Source organism: Spermophilus citellus (genome assembly GCF_964194105.1).
Source record: "Spermophilus citellus genome assembly, chromosome: 9".
In the NCBI taxonomy this organism is placed as follows: Eukaryota; Metazoa; Chordata; class Mammalia; order Rodentia; family Sciuridae; genus Spermophilus; species Spermophilus citellus.
Genome location: NC_138191.1, coordinates 50411046 through 50429221, shown reverse-complemented (window position 1 = coordinate 50429221; position 18176 = coordinate 50411046). Strand labels below are relative to the sequence as shown.

At 33.2% G+C, this 18176-nt stretch overlaps 1 protein-coding gene across 1 annotated transcript in view; it reads right to left on the bottom strand.

Annotated features, from left to right (window-relative positions):
* Nucleotides 1-18176, bottom strand: part of LOC308657319 (rho GTPase-activating protein 29-like) — a gene marked incomplete at its 3' end in the record, with an annotated part of 85903 nt that overhangs the window by 32502 nt on the left and 35225 nt on the right. Inside the window, exons 5-14 of the mRNA XM_081308883.1 lie at nt 17708-17842; nt 12844-12940; nt 12469-12526; nt 8127-8175; nt 7708-7845; nt 6196-6260; nt 5676-5786; nt 5494-5574; nt 5120-5308; nt 4233-4370 (exon numbers count right to left, since the gene is read on the bottom strand). Coding sequence (XP_081165009.1) covers nt 4233-4370; nt 5120-5308; nt 5494-5574; nt 5676-5786; nt 6196-6260; nt 7708-7845; nt 8127-8175; nt 12469-12526; nt 12844-12940; nt 17708-17842 — 1061 coding nt within the window. The remainder of the gene's footprint in view (nt 1-4232; nt 4371-5119; nt 5309-5493; nt 5575-5675; nt 5787-6195; nt 6261-7707; nt 7846-8126; nt 8176-12468; nt 12527-12843; nt 12941-17707; nt 17843-18176) is intronic.

The following is an 18176-nucleotide window of genomic DNA, read 5'->3' as shown; positions in this document are numbered from 1 at the left end:
CCCCCTAATCAAGAATAAGATAAGGATGTCATCTCTTACCTCTCTTATTCAACAGTGGGACCCCATTCAACAGGGAGCCCCATCTAGTGCAATAAGGAAAAAAAAATAAGGGCTTGGGTTCTGGCTCAGCATTAGAGTGCTCACCTAGCACATGCAGGGTGCTGGGTTCGATCCTCAGCATCACACATAAAATAAATAAATAAATAAATAAATAAATAAATAAATAAATAAATAAATAAATAAATAAATAAAGGCATAAAAATATTTTAAAAAGAAAAATAATTAAAGAAGTACACACCGGAAAGGAAAATATAAAACTGTTCTTATTTGCAGATTATGTGATTTTCTATGTAGAAAACCCCAAGAATCTACACAACTCCTAAAACAAGTTTATCAAGGTTGCAAGTAATAAGATCAATATAAAAAAATTAATTGTATTTCCAAATATTATTAAACTGGAAATTGCAAGTGTATGTGTACACAACCCATTCGCAATAACACATAAACTGATTTAAATTTAACAAAACCTGTAAAAGATTTTTATGTTGAAAACTACAAAATGCTGATTTAAAAAAATCAATAACCTAAATAAGTGGAAAACATATAGGGCTCATGGATTTAAAAAGATGCTACATATACAATCAATTCTCCATAATATCATCTAAGAATTAATACAACTTCAATAAAAATGTTACCAAGATTTTTCTGTAGATAAACACAAATTGATTCTAACATTTTAATAGAAAGTTAAAGAATTTTAAACACAAACAATTCTGAAAAAGAAGGAAAGTGGAAGACTCAAATTACCTGGTTTTAAATTTGGTATATATGGGGCTGGGGTTGTAGCTCAGTGGTTGAGCACTTGCCCCTCATGCGTGAGGCACTGGGTTCGAGCCTCAGCACTACATAAAATAAATAAATAAATAAAATAAAGATATAAAAAAGAGAAGACTTGGGGCTGGGGTTGTGGCTCAGTGGTAGAGTGCTCATCTAGTATGTATGAGGCACTGGGTTCAATCCTCAGCACCACATAAATATAAAGATATTATGTCCACCAAAAACTAAAAAATAAATATTAAAAAAAGACTTGGTATAAAGCAACTGAATCAAGATACTGGGGTTTGGGCAAAAGGATAAACAAATATATTAATTGAATAAAGTAGAGAATTCAGAAACAGACACACAAATGCGGTCGAGTGATTTTTTTTAAACAGGTACAAAGGCAATTTAAAGAAAACGGCACAGTGTTTTCAACTAATGGTATCAGAACAAGTAGACATCTATATTAACCATGTTTTTTTATTTTCTGTATTATATGATATTTTGATGTCTCAAAAAAAGAAAAGAATACTGGCCAGGGAGAAACTGCCCTCCTTGGGCTAGACAACTCTTAAGATAGCCAGGGGCTCAGCTGGGATCACACACTTCACACGTAAACCAAGAAGTCCCAAATCTGTAGCCCAATCAACTCCCGATCTAACTCTTACCTTAAGCCAACTATTTCCTCTGACCCTGTATCATCCCAAGGCCAGATAACAAGAAACTAGAGACCATTCCTGTGTCCCAAAGCCCACCGGAATTATTCAAACTAGCCAATTCTAAACTGTTATTTTACCCACTCTGCCTCTCCTGAGGAAACCCCAATAAAGATTCTAACTCACCTTTCCTTTCACTCCTGCATCTGCCTGACAAACCTGCTATGATAAATCGCGTTCTCAGAAAATATAAGCAATAAATTATTATATCAATGGCATTGACCTCTCTGTGTTGGTACTCAATCACTTCCGTAAGTTAAAATTCTACAGGTATAATTTTAATATATAACACCTATATGCTAAAAATCGAACCTCAATCTATACTTCTTATGAAAATAGAAAGGAAATCAGTGGAGAAAGGGGGTCAGGGGAAGGGAAAAGAGAAGGGAAAAGGTAATTAGTAGGGAACAATATTGCCAAATTATTTTGTTATACTGTATGCATCTCTGAATATGCAACCACAAAGCCCACCATATGTACAGTTATAAAGCTCCAATTTAAAAAATGAAAAAAATAACTCAAATGGATCATGTATATAAATGAAAAATTACACAACTTTGTCAGGAACCATGGTGTATGTCTGTAATCCCAGCAGCTCAGGAGGCTCAGACAGGAGGAGCCTTGCAAGTCTGAGGCTAGCCTCAGTGACTTAGTGAGATCCCTGTTTCAAAATAAAAAGACTGGGAATGTAGCTCAGTGGTAAAGAGCCCCTGGGTTTAATCCACAGTTCAAATAAATAAATAATAAAACTTTCAGGAGAAAACTTTGTGACCTTGGGTTAGATGAAGGAAGTATCCTTATCCTTAGATATAACATCAAAAACAAGACCCATAAAAGAAAATAATAAGCTAGACTCCATACAAATTAAAACATTTTGCTCCTTGAAAGACAATACTAAAAATATAAAGAGAAGCTGTAAATGGGAGAAACTGCATGCAAGCTCAACAATAAGAAAACAAACAACTTGACAAAAAATTAAAGATAGGCAAAATACAGATTACAAATAAGCCCTTTAAAAATTTTTAATTTCAGGATAGGAATAATATATAGAGTGTGCTTGCTTCGCATGCACAAGGCCCTGGTTCAATCCCCAGAACCACAAAAAAAATTAATATCATTAGTCATTCTGGAAACAAATTGAAGCCACAATTAGATAACCCTACCCATCTATTAGAACACTTAAAAAATTGTTTTTAAAAAAAGGAAGTGACAAATGTCAAGGACACAGAATAACTGAAATTCTCATGTACCACTGGATTACAGCCACTCTGGAAAATAGTTTGGCAGCTCTTAATAAATTAAACATGCATTTAGCATACCAACCGTAAACCCACTCCTAGGTTATTTAAAATAAAGAAAACATAGTCATCAAAAACCTGTATATAAATATTCTTGTAACTCTATTCATAATTACCCCAAACTAGAAATAACATAAATGTCCAACTGGTAAATTGAAAAACACTGTGATATAGTCATATAATGGACTACCACTCAGCAAAACAAAGAAATGGACTACAGATACATGAATAACATTGATGAATCTCAAAGGCATTATGCTGTGTAAAAGCCTATTTCCAAAGGTTTCCTACTATATGATTACATTTATATGACATTCTGGAAGACATGATAGTAATGAGATGGAGAACACAACAGTACTTGCCAGAGGTTAGGGCAAAGTGGAAAGTTTGAGTAAAAAGGTATGAAATAACTTTTTTTCTGGCACTGGGGATTGAACACACCAGGATCTTTCTTGAGCATGCTAGGCAGAGATTCTACCACTGAGCTATATACTTTCTAAGCCCATTTATTTTGAGTTAGGTTCTCATTAAGTTGCCCAGGCTAGCCTTGAGCTTGGAGATCCTCCTGGCTCTGCCTTCTGAGTTGCTGGTATGGCAGGTGTGTGTGTGTGTGTGTGTGTGTGTGTGTGTGTGTGTGTGTTTTAAACTGGGGATTGAAACCAGGAGCACTTTACCACTGAGCTACATCACCAGCCTTTTTATTTTGAGACAGGGTCTCATTAAGTTGCTTAGGACCTCGATAAGTTGCCCAGGTTGGCCTTGAACTTGCTATCCTTCTGCCTCAGCCTCCTGAGTCACTGGGATTACAGTTACACAATACAGTGCCCAGCAAAATAATATCTTTGAAGTGATGAAATTGTTTCAAATCTTGACCATGGTGATGATTACACAAATTTATATGTATGTTAAAACTTACAAACTGTACACCAAGAAAGTTTTGGATATGTAAATATTTTACAAAAAAAAAAAACATTTTAAAGAGGTAATGAAAACAAATGCAGCCTGAATGCTTTGTCTTCAAATATGTCACTGGGTTCAAGTTTAACATTTAGTTTACTCAAATTTTGAAGAATAGATCTCTCTTCTGTCACTCAGCTGACAGAAGTTGCAGGGTAAAATCAAATTTATCAACCAAGGCAAAAAGACAATGATTTAGAGGCAACTTCAAACTCTCACAGTTCAGTTTTAACCAAGCAAATCATGAATCTAGGGGACATGGAAGGGAGACAGATCAAAAATAAATCAAACTATGTCACTAATGAAAATTGAAAGCCAATCTTCAAATATGTTCTATTCTTAAATCATAAGAATCAACTTATCAGGCATCCCTCTCTCTTCTGCAGATAAGAAGGCTTTTTTCTCCCCTCTTGCCTTCAAAAATACTGAAGAAATCACTTACAGCTTTAAGGATAAGATCACACTGGAAAACAAGTGTCCTGAGTTGTGTTAAAATTTCTCTTTTGGTGTTTTCTAGATCATTTTGTCTTTTTTCAACATTTGTTACACAAACTTTGTAGAGTTCATTTGCTGCTTTTACCTTCAGGAATATCAGAGAAAAAAGCAAAAAATAACACTGATCACCAGAATTTATATTTTAAAATATATACTTATTGTAGAAAAGTTGAATTTAAATAACTGAGAAGCCTTTTATTCATGAAAATTTTGAAACAGTCTATCTATATTTTAAATGGAATACTTCTAAATATAACAAATAATAATCATTCTGGTGAGTGACTCAAGTGTACTTGGCTTTAATGAATATTTAAGCATAATTTACAATTAGTATATTGTCTGTCTATAAAGTGATCACTTCTATTTAAAATAGTGTTTTCTAAATTTATTTACTGTTTATCTCACATAATTTGTTTATCAAACTATATTTCATAAATAAAACAAAATTTTAGTTTATACTTGCTAGTAGGTGCTGGAATTAGAACACATACAATATACACACTTGCCTAAAAGGTGAACTTTCTGAAAAATCAAGTAAAATATATTAAACTACTGCTTTAAAATACTTTTTTACAAATAAAACCCCAAATTCTTAAGTCTCTTAGCATAGTCATTCTTAAAGTGTTGATCTCCACCAGCATCACCGGGGAACTTGTTAGAAATAGGTTATTTGGGTCTCACCCTTGACCTACTCAATCCTCAACTTTAAGGTGGGCCAAGCAGGCTGCTTGAATAAGCCTCCTAGATAATCCCAACACATATTACAAGTTTAAACTCAAACCCTTTGCATATTATTGCTAATTGAGCTTTTAAATAACAAAAAAAAATTATTACTTTTTGAAGTGCTTCTGCTTCCAACCTTCGATTTTTTTCTAGTTGCTTGTTGGGATTTTTTGCTAATCCACTACATGAGCACTGATGCTCCTTCTCTGCACAAAACACAGAATATTTTGCTTTTTCATATTCATCTTGACGTTGCATGCATAACAATTTTGCCTTTTTGAGAGCAGTTTCTGTTTTGAGCTATACAGAAAAGAGTATATTAAACATAGAATTTGAAAGAAACCCTACTAATCAAGTTTCTTTAGCAATTCAAGAAGATAGTTAAGCAGTACTTTAGAAAACTAGAGTAAGGTTAATGGTTATATAATATAGATGATTTTTAGATGCTCACAAATAGGTACATGAAACTCCAGTAAAATACTAACCATTTTATTTTGTTCCTGTTTCCAAAGTTCCTTTATTTTTTTCCTTTGCTTTTCTATTTTATTTTTCCTCCCCAGTAGAGGCTGTCAAGGATATTTTTTTAAAAAGACAAAGAAAAAGGTTGTTGTCTAAAGATATGCTACTTTTTAAAAAATCATGCATTATATAAATAAATTAATTTTACCTGTACAAATTCATTGGCTTGGAGAGCTGCAATTCTTTGTTCTAAAAGGAGACTATTCTTTACGTCATTAAGAAGAACACTGGTAAACACAGACTGTAGTGGCATAAACTCCTAGAATTTAAAATTAAGAAGTAAATTATACAATAGAAATGGCACTAGAATTCCAAATGCACACATTATTCTTAAAACAGAGAAACTTAAGTTGAGATTTTTTTTTCTCCCAGAAAAATGACTATTCATGAATACCTTTATAAGAAAAATACTAAAGAAGTTAATTTTAATTATAAATTAGAAAATTAGCAGCCATGATAATCAATATTTGTATACAATTGTGAATTTCCTAGTTTTTTCATAATTCACAGCCATATAAATTTAAAAGGATTTTATTTGTCTATAAAAAGACTAGCAATTAAGTTCTTTCCTCTAGTAACTGAAATTTTCTGATTTTACAAGGCACTATTTGGGAGTCATCTGACTAGTCACTTATAAATAGAACCCTAGAAATTCACAGAACACTTACCTCTAGTCCAATGTTAGTTGTAGTTGCTTCTGCCAACTTTATAATATTTCTGGTGGATTCCAATTCTGAAAAGAATAAAAAAGATATCAGAAAGCAAAATTAACTAATTTTTCCACTCCATACTCTATTTGTAATTCCCCAATTGAAAAGATTACAAGCTGGGAATGATGGTGTATGCCTGTAATCCCAGCAGCTTGGGAGGCTGAGGCAGGAGGATTTCCAAATTCAAAGCCAACTTTAGCAATTTAGCAACTTAGCAAGATCCTGACTCAAAGTATTAAAAAGGGGAACTGGGGTTGTGGCTCACTGGTAGAGCACTTGCATAAGTGTGCCACTGGGTTCAATACTCAGCACCACATAGAAAAATAAATAAATGAAATAAAGTTATTATGTACAACTAAAATATTTTTTAATAATAAATAAATAAATAAAAAGGGGCTGGGAATGAGGCTCAGTGGTTGAGTATCTCTGGGTTCAATCCCTGGTGCCCCCAAAAAATAAGAAGAGAAAAAGTGATGACACATACTAATGAGTGCATCTTGATAAAATGCAGCCATTCTTAACTTTTTTTTTTAAAGTTTTGATGGACACAGTATCTTTATTTTATTTGTTTTTTATGTTTTTTTATGTGGTGCCAGGGATTGTACCCAGTGTCTCACACATTCAAGGCAAGTGCTCTACCACTGAGCCATAACCTCGGCCCCTTATTCTTAATTTTAAGTGTTCATCAGAATCAACTAGGAAAGTTTTTCAAAATATACTGGACTGGACTTCAGCTCTCTGAGAAATGGAACCTAGGCCTTTGTACTACCCCTTTTTAAAGCTATTGGAGAGATTCTAATTAGCATTTCCTATTTAAAACAAATTATATAGTGGAAAGGCTTTGCTAGATTCTATTTTCTTCCAGTTATGCTATATGACTGAATTTGCTATATGATCTTAGGAAAATCACTTGTTTGTCTTATCTGTAAATGGGGCTAAGAATTCTTGTTCTGCCTACTTCCCACAGTTTTGTAGGACTAAATGAGATAATGCCTATGAAAACATTTTTTCAGCTATAAAACTCTAAGCTAATATTAGCTATTAAGGTGTTTCTTCGAGCTGGGAATGTAGCTCAGTTGTGGTAGAGTATAGTGTGTTTACCTAGCCTACCTGATGTGTTGTGCTCAATCCCCAGCATGGGGGGACGGGGGAATATTTCTTTTAAGATTTCACTGTCTTCTGCTTAAACATCTATTATTGCTTTTATCTCCTTTCACCATATTATCTGACTGTATTTCTTTTCATCCACGAGAATATGACTTCTAGATCTAGTGGTCAACCCATAGTAAATATTGAACAAGTATATCTAGTGTAAGAAAAGTCTCAGGAAGAGAAAATGAATAATGATTTTATTTATTACAATGAAACAACTAATCTGTAATCATAATACTTACAGTCTATAGAAAATTATCATAAACAATTTAGTTCTTACACTCCAAAATTAATCAGATGCTCCAAAAGAAAACTCACCCAAGTTAAGCTTTTGTTCAATCCATGACACTATTTTTTTTGTATATTTTGACCATGTTTCAGCATATGAGAAAGCCAATTCAATACAGTCAGTGTCTTTTAATAGCACATTGTCTAATTCTATAGGAGGAAATTTTCCTGAAAATAAAAATATCAGAGTAAGTATTTGTTAAATATGGTCTATAATAATTTTAAAGAAAGCAGCATTCAGACAAATTTATAACTATAGAACACAACATAAACATAAAATGGCCTCAAATTATAATATATTTTTATCTTTATATGTCATTTTGCACTAAAAATGAGTACCCTAGGTACACTAGGTTACATTAATCAAGAAGATATTAAGTAATCTAAAACACTCATTGAGAGAAACTGCAAAATTTTTTGACAAAAATTATAAGTACATTGAGTATTACCTTGTTCATTGGATGGCTTGACTGAGTCCACAGAAATGTTTTCAAAAGACTTTGCAACATGGAAAAAAACAAATTTAAGATTAGTGCAAAAGACAATAGAGGACACAGAAACTAATCCACAAAGTTACAACTATCTTATATTTGATAAAGGGGCTAAAAGCATGCAATGGAGGAAGGATAGCATCTTCAACAAATGGTGTTGGGAAAACTGGAAATCCATATGCAACAAAATGAAACTGAATCCCTTTCTCTCGCCATGCACAAAAGTTAACTCAAAATGGATCAAGGAGCTTGATATCAAATCAGAGACATGGTGTCTGATAGAAGAAAAAGTTGGCTCCGATCTACATATTGTGGGGTCGGGCTCCAAATTCCTTAATAGGACACCCATAGCACAAGAGTTAATAACAAGAATCAACAAATGGGACTTACTCAAACTAAAAAGTTTTTTCTCAGCAAGAGAAACAATACGAGAGGTAAATAGGGAGCCTACATCCTGGGAACAAATTTTTACTCCTCACACTTCAGATAGAGCCCTAATATCCAGAGTATACAAAGAACTCAAAAAATTAGACAATAAGATAACAAATAACCCAATCAACAAATGGGCCAAGGACCTGAACAGACACTTCTCAGAGGAGGATATACAATCAATCAACAAGTACATGAAAAAATGCTCACCATCTCTAGCAGTCAGAGAAATGCAAATCAAAACCACCCTAAGATACCATCTCACTTCAGTAAGATTGGCAGCCACTATGAAGTCAAACAACAACAAGTGCTGGCGAGGATGTGGAGAAAAGGGTACACTTGTACATTGCTGGTGGGACTGCAAATTGGTGCGGCCAATTTGGAAAGCAGTTTGGAGATTTCTTGGAAAGCTGGGAATGGAACCACCATTTGACCCAGCTATTGCCCTTCTCGGACTATTCCCTGAAGACCTTAAAAGAGCATGCTACAGGGATACTGCCACATCGATGTTCACAGCAGCACAATTCACAATAGCTAGACTGTGGAACCAACCCAGATGCCCTTCAATAGATGAATGGATAAAAAAAATGTGGCATCTATACACAATGGAGTACTATGCAGCAATAAAAAATGACAAAATCATAGAATTTGCAGGGAAATGGATGGCACTAGAGCAGATTATGCTTAGTGAAGCTAGCCAATCCCTAAAAAACAAATACCAAATGTCTTCTTTGATATAATGAGAGCATCTATGAACAGAGCAGGGAGGAAGAGCAGGAAGAAAAGATTAACTTTAAACAGAGACATGAGATGGGAGGGAAAGGGAGAGAAAAAGGAAATTGCATGGAAATGAAGGGAGACCCTCATTGCTATACAAAATTACATATAAGAGGTTGTGAAGGGAATGGGAAAATAAACAAGGAGAGAAATGAATTACAGTAGATGGGGTAGAGAGAGAACATGGGAGGGGAGGGGAGGGGGGATAGTAGGGGATAGGAAAGGTAGCAGAATACAACAATTACTAATAGGGCATTATGTAAAATTGTGGATGTGTAACCGACGTGATTCTGCAATCTGCATTTGGGGTAAAATTGGGGGTTCATAACCCACTTCAATCTAATGTATGAAATATGATATGTCAAGAGCTTTGTAATGTTGTGAACAACCAATAAAAAAAATAAAATGTAATTATGATACGAAAAAAAAGACAACAAATCTCTGCTTCAGAAAATTTTTACCCCAATTAATTACTTTGATATAATTCCTACTAAAGAATTTCAAGTATTTAAAACCTTTTAAAGAGCCTGAGAAGTCTGTTTAAATACCAGAACATTTCCTAAGAATTATATGGATTTTTTGCCCAGCAGTTCTTAAGATCCAAGAATAAACAATCTCATTATTTACTAACAGCATTAGTTAACATAAATGAATCTATGCAAAACTTTAAATTTTGCATATCCCCCAAATATTAGGAAGTCAAAGAAGTCATCTAAATATATTGCTATCTAAACAGAAGATATAGAAGAAGTGATATAAATAGATTGCTATCTAAATAGAAGATATAGATCTATCCAGCCATCTTTTACCATTTTATTATATGATACGCATATTCTTGAAAGTTTATTAGGTAGTTTAGCACAGAACTTTCTGTAAAGATGCAAATGTTTTATATATGTAATATCCTATATGGTAGCTATTAACTACCATATAGTTATACCATATACCATTGTAGCTACTTACTTGAACATTTTAAAAGTATCTAATAGACTAAGAAGATGTGACTAGTGGCTACCATTAGCCAGGCTAGAAAGCAACATCTATCAAAATTGTTAAATCTTAAACACATTTGATCTACTTGGGCAATACAAGGCATATAGGGATTCAATGCAAAAGGGATAAAAAAGACCTAGGTCTGAAGTCCAGCTCTGTTATTCGCTCTATGACATAGGGTTACACATTTAAACTCACCTAAGGTTAGTTTGACCTTCTGTAAAAAGAGGATAACACTATATTCATAAGGCTGTTTTAAGAATTAAGATGATGTAATGTTATTAGCACAGTAGAGAGAACATAGTAAGCACTATTAAAATGAATTGCAGCTATTATTTTTAAAGTTTATTTTTCAAAAACCTTCATCAAAAAAGTAATGTTATTATTAGGATTATATCATGAGCTTTTTAATCTTAATCTCTAGGGAAAATTAAAAATTTAAAAAGGAAAAACAGGAATAACATTTTTAAAAAGGGGAAAAGTATTTTTCTATTAAAGGTCAGTATAGTATGTATCTAAAGAAGCAGGAATAGAAAATACAATTCATATCTAAAATTAAATTGGGCACAGCTCTGCTATACATATAAAATGTTTTATTACCTTCTGAAGAATCAGTTACAATTTTAAAAGGTAAAATTGTGGAAAAAAACTGAAAAACAGTAAAATATTTAACAATTTTAAGACTCTTCCTTATTCTCCGTTTATCAGTGAGTGATTGTAGAAATAGTCCTAATTTTTTTTTGCAATATTATAATACATGTTCCAAATACCTTAAGTAGTCATGTTCATATTTTGTCTCATTTTAAGAAAGATCTTAAGGTTTTCTTTTTGGGGGGTTGGAGGTACCAGCGATTGAACCTGGGTACTCAACCACTGAGACAGATCCCCAGCTCTTTTAGTTTTTTATTTAATTTTATTTTTTGGTACTGAGGGTTAAACTCAGGGGCACTTAACCACTGAACCCCAGCCCTTTTTTGTGTTTTATTTATATAAGGGTCTCACTGAGTTGCTTAGGGCCTTGCTAAGTTGCTGAGGCTCACTTGAACTCACAATCCTCCTGCCTCACAAGCCACTGGGATTAGAGGCATGTGCCACTGCACCCAGCAGCCCTTTTTATTTTTTATTTTATTTTGATACATATTCTTGCTAAATTACTGAGGCTGGCTTTGAACTTGTGCTCCTCCTGCCTCAGCCTCCTGAATTGCTGGGATTACAGGCATGTGCCACTACACTAGCTTAAGTTTTTATATTATTCTGATATAATACAAGTACCTGGTACATTTGTTGAAATCCTTTTTGGATCTGATTTTTTTTTTTTTTTTTTTTTTTTTTTTTGGTAACAGGGGTTAAACCCAGGGGTGCTTAACCACTGAGCCACATCTCCAGTCCTTTTTTAAATTTTGATACAGGGTCTCACTAATGGATCTGATCATTCTTAACAGGAATTATCAACACATGTCTCTGAGGGAGTATGTTTAAATATGATTAAGTGAAAAAATAATCAGTAAACTTAAAATATTCCTACTATTATAAATCTTTAAGGCAACATTCTCCATACATTCTAGACATTTTATTATTCCAAAGAAATTTTTCTTCCAATTAGAAATCATAACCCCAAACCTAGGGATGCTGGTAGGGAGAATTAAGATATACAGGGTTAACAAGTGTTTCCTGGCCGAAAGAAACAAACAAACAAAAAATTGTATGGTATGTGAGATTACCACCCTCCTTACTTTTTCCATTTTTCTTTTTTTTTTTTTTTCAAGTTTCACCAGTCTCAAGGTCTATGGCAAAGTCAGTAGGGTAAAAAAGGTTAAAAATCCCTTCTTATATTTCAGATCTATACCATATGGATTCATTTTATGTTATAAAATATCAGGCATACTCTTTTAATAGTTCAGTCCACTTAAAAAGTATTACCAAATTACTGCTTCAGAAACTCATCATATTATATTTTAAATGAATTGGTCTGGTTTTCATGCCATAATGTGGCAATTTATAAACTTTGCTATGAAAGTAATTCTGAGATTAAGATTAGGAAATAAATTAAATACTTAGTTAAAAACATTAAAGGTTTCACTTTCACATAAACTTTGCCTACCTTATTTTCCCGAGAAACAGGCAGTCTGTGTACGTGTCCCATAAGGAGGTTTGCAAAGCTATCCAGGGAGGTTAAAAAAAATAAAAAAGGCATACCATTATGCTTCTTTGTCACAGGCTTTACAATCATGTATTCTAGGACAATCTGTCTTAAGTAAGAACCTGAGAACTTGCAAATGAACTTGCAAGTGAAGGTTGCTTCTAAATAGCTATAAAGACACCTCCAAATACATCAATATAGCAATATGAAATATGGCTTTTTCAAAGTTGTGATAGTATGTTACAATAGTTAATACTTTACTTTCTATGGCTTCTACACCCAATGTACTCAAACACACTTCAGCCCAATACATTTAAATGACAGTCCTCTACTTACATATCCCCAAAGGTAAATGTCAAAGTTTCAACAGAAGAAAATACTTCTTGGAATAGATTATTTTTGTTGTCTTCATTAACTTCTGTAAAATTCACAGCTATAAGGAAAGGTTGGTTACAATAAATGGCGGAGAAAATATTCGAAACTAGATTCATACAAAATCATTTAGTACTTTAAAAATTTACCATTACTTCATTAAAAGATTCAGAAACTGAAAGGGTTAATATACAAGATAGGATATTCAGTTATTTATTAAGAAAATAATAAAATATCAGTTTGCATGAAAGTAGTTGGCATTCCAGACTCCCTACTTCATGATTTACATATTTACACATATAAAAAGTGACTTAATATGAAATCAATCTGTCTTGGAGTTGGAGTCCGTTACACCAGACCTCTTCATGAAGAATGTTCTGCACTATTTTCTCTTGCTTACTGTTTTCTGGTGTTTTAAAAAACTGTTGAAGACATTGTGGCTCATGGAAATCAGTAGGAAGCACATATTTACTATGAACCACCAATAACTAAAATTTTATATGCATATATATATAAAACCTATATAATACAATATATCACATTTTTTTTAAATCCAGTTCTTTATAGAGAATTTAAATTCATATTTATTCATAGTATTATTGCTCATAATAGGATCTTGGGACCTGAGATCTATGTTAATTGACATATAGCTGTCTTTTGTTTATAATAGAGACTTTTTTATTTTTTAATGCAAATCATGAAACAACTAAAAGGGTTTCTTTTAACTTCTTACGCACTCTTGATAAAAGCCGAAACACAATTTACTAAGACAAAATCTGAAGATGGAATTGGCTTTTTTCCTTGAAGTAAATAAACCATGCTACTCAGGCTGGTAATAAGGAGCAAATGATTCCTTATTACCCACCCTCTCTAGTATACTACCAATAAGGTGCAGGTAGAGAAACCATGTGGAGAAGAAGCCATCCTCTGCTTTACCAATCATTTTAAATATTGAATGAGGAGTCTTAAAAACAAAGTCAGCCCCATCACCAAAGATTCAGATTTGAGAAGTCTGTAGTAGCGGGGTTCAGGAGTGCATGTCTATACTCCCAGTGCCTTCAAAGGCTAAGGTGGGAGGATCCTGAGTTCAAAGCCAGACTCAGAAACTGAGTGAAGTCATAAACAACTTAGTGAGACCCTGTCTCTAACTAAAATATGAAAAAGGGCTGGGGATCTGGCTCAGTGGTTCAATCCCTGGTACAATTAAAAAAAAAAAAAGAAGAAGGTCTGGAGTTAAGGCACAGATATTTTTCCAAAATCTCTCCCAAGTGATTCTAATATGCAAACAGAGTTGGAAAGCAAGTACTACTAGATTTGGATGAATTAAACCTTTAGCCTATAAACTCCATGAGATTACAATCAGATTTTATATGTATAAGTCTTCGTAGATTGGGGCGGGGGTGGGGTGTCCACACAGTTCATTATATTCTTCTAAATATCCCTAATACCAACAAAAAGAAAAACTAAGAATCATTGCAAATCATTTTAAAACACTCTTAAGACTTCTGTTCTGACCAAGAAACAGGTTATAATTATGCCTGAAATAACTGAAAAAAAAACTATATAAAATTTAAGAAGCAACATTTTTCAAGACCCTGTATAATCGGACAATAAAAGACAGTAATCCCTGACAGACAAGAAACACCATGGTAACTTACAACTGCCTGACTTTACTGTCTAATATTACATAGTATGGATTCACAAGCAAAGGAAATTACAGGGAGCAGTGATGCTCAGATGGATACAACCTTGTTTTATAATTATGAAGGAGTCAGGTCATCAAGAGGACCTAACATTTCTATACATTTATGCATCCAGTAAACACAGCTTCAAAATGCATGAAGCAAAGATAGCTAGAGATTTCAATAGCCCTCCCTGCAACTGACAGAACACACAGATAGAAAGTGAGTAAGGGTAGGAAGAGCTGAATGATACTGTCAACCACCTTGGCAAGACGGACATTTATAGAGCACTCCAACTACTGACAGCAAACACAAGTTCTTTTCAAATAAATATTTACCAACACAGTTCATATTATAGACCATAAAACATGTCTCACACTGAGTTTTAAAGTATTCATATCAGACAAAACATGTTCTGCGACTACCTGGAATTAAAACAAGAATAAATAATAGAAGTGCTTTGTGAAATTCCCAAATAATTAAATCTCAAACTTCTAAATAACCCATGTGTCAAAAAAGAAGAGAAATTAGAAAGTATTTTGAACAAAATGAGAATGAAAATAAAAGACCAAAATTTGTGAAAGAGGAGGTAGAGTATTATAATGGGAGTAAGCATTATCATGACTATAATGACGTTTTCACAGGAATGTGCATTTGTCAGAATTTAACAATACATGCATGTGTTTGCTTGTATATGTATAACATATCTCTGGAAAGATGCACAAGAAAGCAGAAGTAGTTATTACTTATCTATGGAAAGATATGGGTAGGCAAAGAGGTTTAGGTAAAAAAAATTCATTGGTGAATACCCTCTTACACAATTTGCATTTAATTGTGTGTATGAACTGCATATTGAAAGAATCAAGTTTGAAGAATAGAAAGAAAACATGAAACTTCTATAATCTTAGGGGTATAATTAAGGCTTATTTTTATGCTTGCCAATTTATAAATGTAGTGCAAAATACAGATCATGAAAAACCTAAATAAAACCTCTTTTTCTATTACATATTAAAATTTTCCTAAATAAATGAAAATACAACTACTAAATGCAGCATAAATTCCTGAGTTCTGAAAATGTCTTCTTCTGCTTCAAAAAATAGCCTGTATCTTTCTTAGCACATTGCAAATATTTTGTCAGAATGAACTTCCTGTTGGAAACAGAAGGAGATGAAGGAAATACAAATCATTACTATAAAGAATGGGGGAAAACTAAGAATTTTTCTTCTAAAGTTATGACAAGGTAAATTCATATTTACAATAACAAGTAAGAGGAATTAAAGATTTCAATTTCTCATGTCTTATGCATAGGAAATGGATGCACTTCATGCATTCAGAACTGAGGAACACAAACATTATATACACAACAGATTCTGAAGGTATTCTGTATTGTGGGGTGGGTTGTTTGTTTTTGTTTGGGCAGTCTGACAAATTTGAAAAATGCATTTGATGGGTAAGAACTCTAAACAAGTCAACTGTTTAGGTCACTGTAGTTTATTTATAATATAATCAGGGGGTTAAGACTGAATGATCTTCATACTTCTACAGCTTTTTTATCCTACCATATAAGAGTTTTTCTTAACAGTTCTCTCTGAAATAAGCATAACAAAAATGTACATTTACAGGTTTTTGCAAAGATTGAAGTATGCAAAGCACTTAGATTGCTTGGCACAGAACAGACATTTAAAAATGGTTTCCACTTTTATCTTGACTTTTCAGGTTTTGAAAACTAAATTGTCATTAAATCAAAGAATTAAATAAGCTCTGATCTCCATTTTGCAGACCACTGAATATTTTGCATTTACAATATCAATATATTTTTAGGGGGCTTCAACATTATGAGCAGGGACAGGGAAGAAGGTTTTATTTAAAAACATGCAAACCTACCTTCAAAGAGAATAGTTTTTAAAGTTTTCTAGTCTCACAAATTCTTGCTGAAAGAATAAATTTCACAAGTAATCTTCCTCTTTTAAGTTTCACCCAATGCAAAAGTAAAACAGTAACAATCCCAAGTGTAAAGACAGTCACCGTGGGAAATCATATTCAAAAGATAAAAGGATCTCCAAGGCAACTGAGAGACCATTCTCTTCATCTGTTTCTGGATTGTGGACACCAACCACAGGCACTCCTTCCCCATGACGTCCTGACTGCACACAGTAGCCACTGACAATTATTGAACTAGGCCACTATTTCCAAGCATGAAAGTTTACTCTCTAGACACAAATTTCCCTAAGTAGAGTTAAATAGCACTTGTAAACAATCTATTTAAAAACAAATCTGGTTACTAAGCACATTTTTAAAAGCCACAGGAGAAACTACCCATTTTTCGCACTTAAAATTATCTACCACCTATACATCAATTCCCAAGTCCACACTTTCCATCTCCAGACTTCTCCATAATCCCTAATATGTTCAACTGGTTTTGTCAGTTCACATCTTTCCCCTCTAGATGACAATCAACAACCTACCACTACCACATCCCAGTTTCTGCCTTAGATCAGACCTTCAATTCTTATCTTGCCCATTACTTCTAATAGTCTCCTAATTGATCTAAATACTCCCTCTTCACTCTCAATTCTTATATGTTGCAGCCCAGAATCATTTTAACGATTTTGAGTGATAAGCCATTTCAGTGGAGAGTCCCAATTCTTGACTGTTTTAGCACATATATGCTATGTGAGAGCTTACACTCATATACATATATCGGTTACAATTTTAGTTTCATTTGAAATCATAAAATAAGTCTTGTTCTTGTTCTCCACTTGGTTCCTTTTACAAACTGGAATCGCTACAATTGAACATTTTCTAACACCACTCTTCCTCACATAACAAAGACACCTGTACACTAACAAACTACCTCAATATATCATGAACTCATTCATAAAGTTCAAATTTTAAACATCAGTTGTTTGGTTTAAGTTAGAAGTTTTACAGTGTTCACTAACAAGTTAAATTTTCATTTTTAAGAGGAAGAAAGCTGTAGGTATGAGTTAGTGGAAGTATTTAAATATCCAAGTATATATAACTCTTTACTGATATACCTCATACAAATGCCATCAGAGGAGATGGTTATACAGTCACTATGAACTAAAGTGTCTCACTGGATACTTTTTGTACCAAGCAACCCATTTTTAATATATCATCCTTACCTTTCACTTTTGCAGCAAGCATTTCTGCAGCATGTTGTATATCAACAGAATTGAGGTTCTGATGCTTATTAATTACAGACGTTAAAACATTAAGAAGTTCATCCAGACGTATATCAATGACTTCTTTAAAGCAATCTTAAAAAAGGAAAAAAAAATTGTATCCAAAAAAAAGTTCTGGAAGTCTAAGCTACAAAAGATCACATAAAATACATTTCAAGTGAATGTCATTAGAAAGCATTCCACAATTGTTGCCTACTATATGTTCGCTTCTATTTCTACTACTGCAGTTATGTTGCCTTCAGAAAATTCTTGGTCATTTTAATTCATTAATGATTTCAAAGACAATTATGGTCAATTTAGTGATACTTTTTTCAGTTTTTCTCTGTCTACATATGCTCTCCAGATTTTCCTTGAAATAACCATATAAAGTATTTTCTGTCTTACAGTTTTTACTATCATATAGTTAATA